This window comes from Xenopus tropicalis, chromosome 7 (assembly GCF_000004195.4).
Source record: "Xenopus tropicalis strain Nigerian chromosome 7, UCB_Xtro_10.0, whole genome shotgun sequence".
Taxonomy (NCBI): Eukaryota; Metazoa; Chordata; class Amphibia; order Anura; family Pipidae; genus Xenopus; species Xenopus tropicalis.
In genome coordinates, this window is record NC_030683.2 from 12,432,347 (window position 1) to 12,438,346 (window position 6,000).

Here is a 6,000-nt window from a genome sequence, read left to right on the forward strand (position 1 = left end):
AAAAAAAGACTTCTATCAAAGTTAAAACTTTGTCTGTAGGTAAAGTTGGAAAAACGTGTACAATCTGTACCAGTTTTTAAAAGAAATGTTAAGTCTATTTCACTGGGGGTGCCAAAATGTTAGGCACCCCCTAGTGAAATAGATAGCTAAGTTTTTTCCCCAGGGTGGGGCTCTTATTAGGGGAGAACCGCACAAAAATGAGTGCTGCGCAGTCATCTCCTTACATTGGCGCTTAGTCCCCTTGGTACTTGGCTCAAAAATCTAAAAAACCTTGTGTATCCTTTACCACACCTGCGCATATAGGAATTCAGAATTTGTGCAGGGGATTCCTGGGAGACTGGGAGAAAGGTAAGTAAAATGGTGGTGTGACGCTCAGGTTTTTTCAACAGCCTAGTGAAGTTCTCTCTCAACTTGTGATGAGCGAATCTGTTCCGTTCTGCTTCGCCGAAAAATTTGCGAATCTTTCAAAAGATCCGCGAAACGGTGAAAAATTTGCGAAACGGCAAAAATGTCATGTGGCAAAAAATTTGTCGCCTGTAACTATTATTTTGTCACCCATGGCTATTCTTTTGACGCATGGCTATTCTTTTGTCGCCCGCAGCTATTATTTTGTCACGCGGCTATTATTTTGTCGCACGGCTATTCTTTTGTCGCCCGCGGCAATTATTTCGTTGCGCGGGTATTCCTATGACGCCCGCGACTATTCTTTTTTGGCGCCGGCGACAATTTTTCTGCGGTAAATTTTGTCATCCATTTCGCGGAAATTCGCCATGAATCCATGCCTGGCGAACCATTTCTCCCATCACTACTCCTAACAGGAACACCAGCCTGAGGAAAAGGCACCAGCCTGAAGAAACCTGGTAAGACACCAGGAGAAAAGGAAGTAAAATGGCGGTCACCTTTTTCCCAGTGTCACAGGAATCCCCTGCACAAATTTCCTGGGACACTGGGAGAAAGGTAAGTAAAATGGCAGTGTGACGCTCAGGTTTCTCACGTCATTTCTTTTACTCATGCAACTTTTTTTGCTGCACATCAATTTTTTTAACGCACGTTGATGCGTGCCGAATTTTTCCACAGCGAATATTGACGCCCATTTCGTGAAAAAATCCCCCAATGGCGAAATATGGTAATTCGTTGCGAATCCATACCTGGCAAATGATTTCGCCCATCACTAATGCCAAGTTGTTTCCTCAGGCTGGTGCTCCTGTTAGGAGAGAACTTCACTAGGTTGTGGAAGAAACCTGGTGGGACACCGGGACAAAAGTAAGTAAAATGGCGGTCACACCAGGAATCCCCTGCACAAATTTCCTGGGACACTGGGAGAAAGGTAAATAAAATGGCGGTGTGACGCTCTGGTTTCTCCCACAGCCTAGTGAAGTTCTCTCCTAACAGGAGCACCAGCCTGAGGAAACAACTTAGCGTTAGTGATGAGTGAAATCATTCGCCAGGCATGGATTTACTGCGAATTTCTGTGTTTCGCCATTTTGGGATCTATCACGAAACGGGCGCCAAAATTCGCTGCAAAAAAATTTGGCACGCATCAACGTTAAAAAAATTGATGTGTGTCAAAAAAAGTTGCATGAGTAAAAGAAATGACGTTCTTCAAAAAAAAAGTCATGCCCGTCATGTTTTTTACATATGCATCAAAAGATTTTCGCACGTGGCTGAAAAATGATGTACGCAAACATTTTTTTTTAAACTTGCAACATTTTCACCATTTTGTGAATCTTTTCAAACATTTTTTTTAAACAATTTTTCAGCGACGCAAAACGGGAAAGATTTTTCATCACTACTAGCGCCCATTTTCACTGTGGGGGTGCCTAAAATGTTGGCCCCTCCAGTGAAATAGACTGTGTTCTTTAACATTGACGCTTTATCAATAGGTTACAAATTGTTCATCTCACTTAGTGCCGGAAAGTAATGGTGTCTCTATGCTACAGACCTCCATGGTCTCCAGGGGTTACATTACTGGTGCCAAAGGGACCATTCTTATTTTATCTAGAAATGGCTTAGCCAGTAATTGATCCGATGTGGCTACATGCTCCAGGGAAGGCGTTTGTTTATATAAGGAAATACGAGGAACTATACATCTCTATTGTTTGATCTGAGTCAGTGTATGTGCAAATGAGACACCTGAATGCATTTTACTATAGGCTTTCTACAATATATTGTGTACGTATTGCTTTCACTGTACTTTGTTTCTAGCCGTTTTGGAGAGGAATGAAATGGTGAAAGTTTTCCAAACCCCCAAAAAATGTGATTTTGTAAAGTAAAATAATATAAAAACAATGTTAATTGTAACATAAACCTCATAATCGATTACAGGGAATGCCCTTGCTTTGTTTGGAAAAGCAAAAATGTAAGTATTATAAAATGAGTATGATGAGAGAGCACTTGAGATGTTTGATGTGATCCTTCTTAGATACCAAGAGAACAATATATCGGCTCATGTAACCGCTCTATCACATATTGAATGGACTGTCTAAAAAATCCTCAATATCCTATTATCCGGCTCCCAGTATAATATTTTTATTGCAGACTTATTTGGGGGAACCCCTGCTTTACCAACATCTCCATTTGAATTCCTTGGCTAAACCTATGTGCAAAGCAACATTAAGCATTAGAGTGCCAGGCACATAAAAGAAAATAGAACCTGGAAAGGCACTGCGCTACTGCTCCATCAACACGAAAGTCTCTTTTGGTAACAGAGGAACTGTGGAATGTGGTATTTCTACCTTTGTAACCAATAAAAAATACTTGAAAATGCCGCCAGGAAATGTGTCAGATTTCTTAATCCAAGGATTTTCTGATGATCCCGAGCTGCAACTGTTGCCCTTTATTGTGTTCCTCGGCATCTACCTTCTCATTCTTCTAGGAAATCTCACTGTGGTTTTGGTGATTTCGTTACATTCTCACTTACACACCCCCATGTACTTGTTACTATTGACTCTTTCGATGAATGATATCGTTTCCACCACTAATATCTTGCCTACTTTATTACACCTGCTTCTCACACGACAGAAGAATATGACGTATTCAGGGTGCATGGCTCAGATGTATGTCTACATCTCTTTGCTTCTAGTTGAATACTCTCTGCTGACCATCATGGCGTATGATCGTTATGTCGCCATTTGTGATCCACTTCGTTATATTGCCCGGATGACTCCGAAGCTCTGCCTTACGTTGATCGTTGCATCATTGGTCGTTAGTTTTTTGGACCCTATTGGGCACGTTACCGTTATATCCAAACTGTCATATTGTGGTTCCCACGTCATTGAGCATTTCTTCTGTGATGTTACACCGCTGCTAAAGCTTTCCTGCAGTGACACCTTCATGGTGCAGCTTCTAAACTACATTGAAGGGGCACTGGTGGTCTTCAGTTTCTTTCTGCCTATTCTGACCTCATACATATTTATCATCTCTGCTATCCTGAAAATACAATCCTCAGAGGGAAGACAAAAAGCCTTTTCTACCTGTGCTTCTCACCTGAGCTGTGTTATTATTTTTTATGGGACTCTAGTTTTTTTGTATGTGAGACCCACCACAAGCTATTATTCCAAAAGAGACAAGTTTTTTGCCCTTTTGCACATTGTGCTGATCCCCATGTTGAATCCACTGATTTATACACTAAAGAACAAAGAATTTCAGTCGGCTTTTATTAAACTACGCGATCGCCAGATCTAAAAAGATATACATTTATACAGGTCTGACTAGATTCCATCTCTGTTTTGGGTCAAAGCATGGTACAGGTATAGGACCTGTTATCCAGAATGCTCAGGACCGAGGGTATTCCGGATAAGGGATCTTTCCGTAATTTGGACATCCATTCCTTAAGTCTACTAAAAAATCAATAAAACATGAATTAACCCAATAGGATTGTTTTGCATCCAATAAAGATTATTTATATATTAGTTCAATTACAAGGTACTGTTTTATTATTACAGAGAAAAGGGAATCATTTAACCATGAAATAAACCCAATAGGGCTGTTCTGCCCCCAATAAGGGGTAATTATATCTTAGTTGGGATCAAGTACAGGTACTGTTTTATTATTACAGAGAAAAGGGAATCATTTAACCATTAAATAAACCCAATAGGGCTGTTCTGCCCCAATAAGGGGTAATTATATCTTAGTTGGGATCAAGTACAGGTACTGTTTTATTATTACAGAGAAAAGGGAATCATTTAACCATGAAATAAACCCAATAGGGCTGTTCTGCCCCCAATAAGGGGTAATTATATCTTAGTTGGGATCAAGTACAAGTACTGTTTTATTATTACAGAGAAAAGGGAATCATTTAACCATTAAATAAACCCAATAGGGCTGTTCTGCCCCCAATAAGGGGTAATTATATCTTAGTTGGGATCAAGTACAGGTACTGTTTTATTATTACAGAGAAAAGGGAATCATTTAACCATTAAATAAACCCAATAGGGCTGTTCTGCCCCAATAAGGGGTAATTATATCTTAGTTGGGATCAAGTACTGGTACTGTTTTATTATTACAGAGAAAAAGGAAATCAGTTTTAAAATTCTGAATTATTTGATTAAAATGGAGTCTATGGGAGATGGCCTTTCCGTAATTCGGAGCTTTCTGGATAACCTGTACTTAAAATCCGCATCACACAAACTTTTGCCATCCTAACCTTTGCTGTGAAGAGCGAGGCATGGATTCACAGCGTATTTCTGCATATTACCATTGGCAAATTGTTTCAGGAAACTTCCACAAAAATGTGCTGCAGAAAAATTTGTTGCCCATCAGAAAAAGTTGTGGTAATGCCAAATTGAACACACGTGGCAAAAAAAGTTGCGGAACAAACGTTTCATGGATTTTACTCTATCTTGTGAATTATCATGTAGTTTAGCGGATTTTTCACAAAATGGGACAGATTCGCTCATTACTATTTACTGTCTATGTAAGAATCCAATAAGTGATGAGCGAACCTGTCCTACTTCTTAGAAAATTTCGCAAATCTTTCAAAAGATTTGCAAAACAGGAAAAATTAGTCGCGTGTGACAATAAGTTTGACACACAACAATTCTTTTTATGGGAGAGACAATTCTTGTGACGTGGGCACCAATTTTTGGACATGCAGTGAATTTTTCCACGCCAAGTTTGGTCCCTTTTTGCGAAAAAATTCAACAATGGAGAAATGTGGAAATTTGCTGCAAATCCGTGTCTGGCAAATATTTCCGCCCATCTCTAATCACAATCACTATTTGAGTGCTTCATGTCAATCAAAAGAGTGGGATGGTGCCAATTTTTTGTTTGTTTTTGTGTGCAGTACAGGATAGGCAAGAGTTTGGGGGCTTTTAACCAATTTCCATGTTTTATATAATATAATATAATATATTTAATATAATATATAATAATACTAATATAATATTTAATAAAACTGACTCTATTTCTTTGATAATAATCACTGAGGTTGTGTAGGGTTTTAATCTGTTTCTCACCAGAACTTTGCTGTCTTCTGGTGTTGCTTCTATACTACGGGGCAGAGTTAATAAAGATCATGGTTTTCACGATTTTAATGTTTTACCACAAAAATGGTTGAATTTACCGTTTTCTTTAAACCACAGAAAAACATGATTTATCAAGCAATAAGAGAAAAACATCTAGAAGTCAATGGCAAATGTCAAACTGAAACAATCTTCCTTTGCGTTTATTTGTTTGTAAGCACATAAAAATTCTTACTAAAACATTTTTTTGTGCAATTTATGGTTTAGGACGACTTTTCATGGCTTTTTCCACTCAAGCTTTTTAAGAAATGGTTATTTTAATAAACTTGGCGTTCGTGGTTTTAGAGAAAATTTGTTTTTACAAGGTTTCAAAAACCTCTATAACCACTAAAATGAGAATGTTGATAAACAGGCCTCCCCATGTTGCTGTTAAACTACAAACTATTCTAATATTGTATCGAGCACTAGACATTGGTATTGGATCGCTCTCTCACTCTTTGAGGACAGGGTCACTTGAAAATATTGCCTTCAAATCTTT

At 38.6% G+C, this 6,000-nt stretch overlaps 1 protein-coding gene across 1 annotated transcript; it reads left to right on the forward strand.

Moving 5' to 3' along the window:
* The first annotated feature begins 3,093 nt into the window (after positions 1-3,093).
* On the forward strand, positions 3,094-3,684 carry LOC100496467 (olfactory receptor 1019-like). The gene has a single exon (XM_002935440.2). The coding sequence runs from the start codon at positions 3,106-3,108 to the stop codon at positions 3,682-3,684; it is 579 nt and encodes a 192-aa protein (XP_002935486.2). The 5' UTR covers positions 3,094-3,105.
* Positions 3,685-6,000: the final 2,316 nt, after the last annotated feature.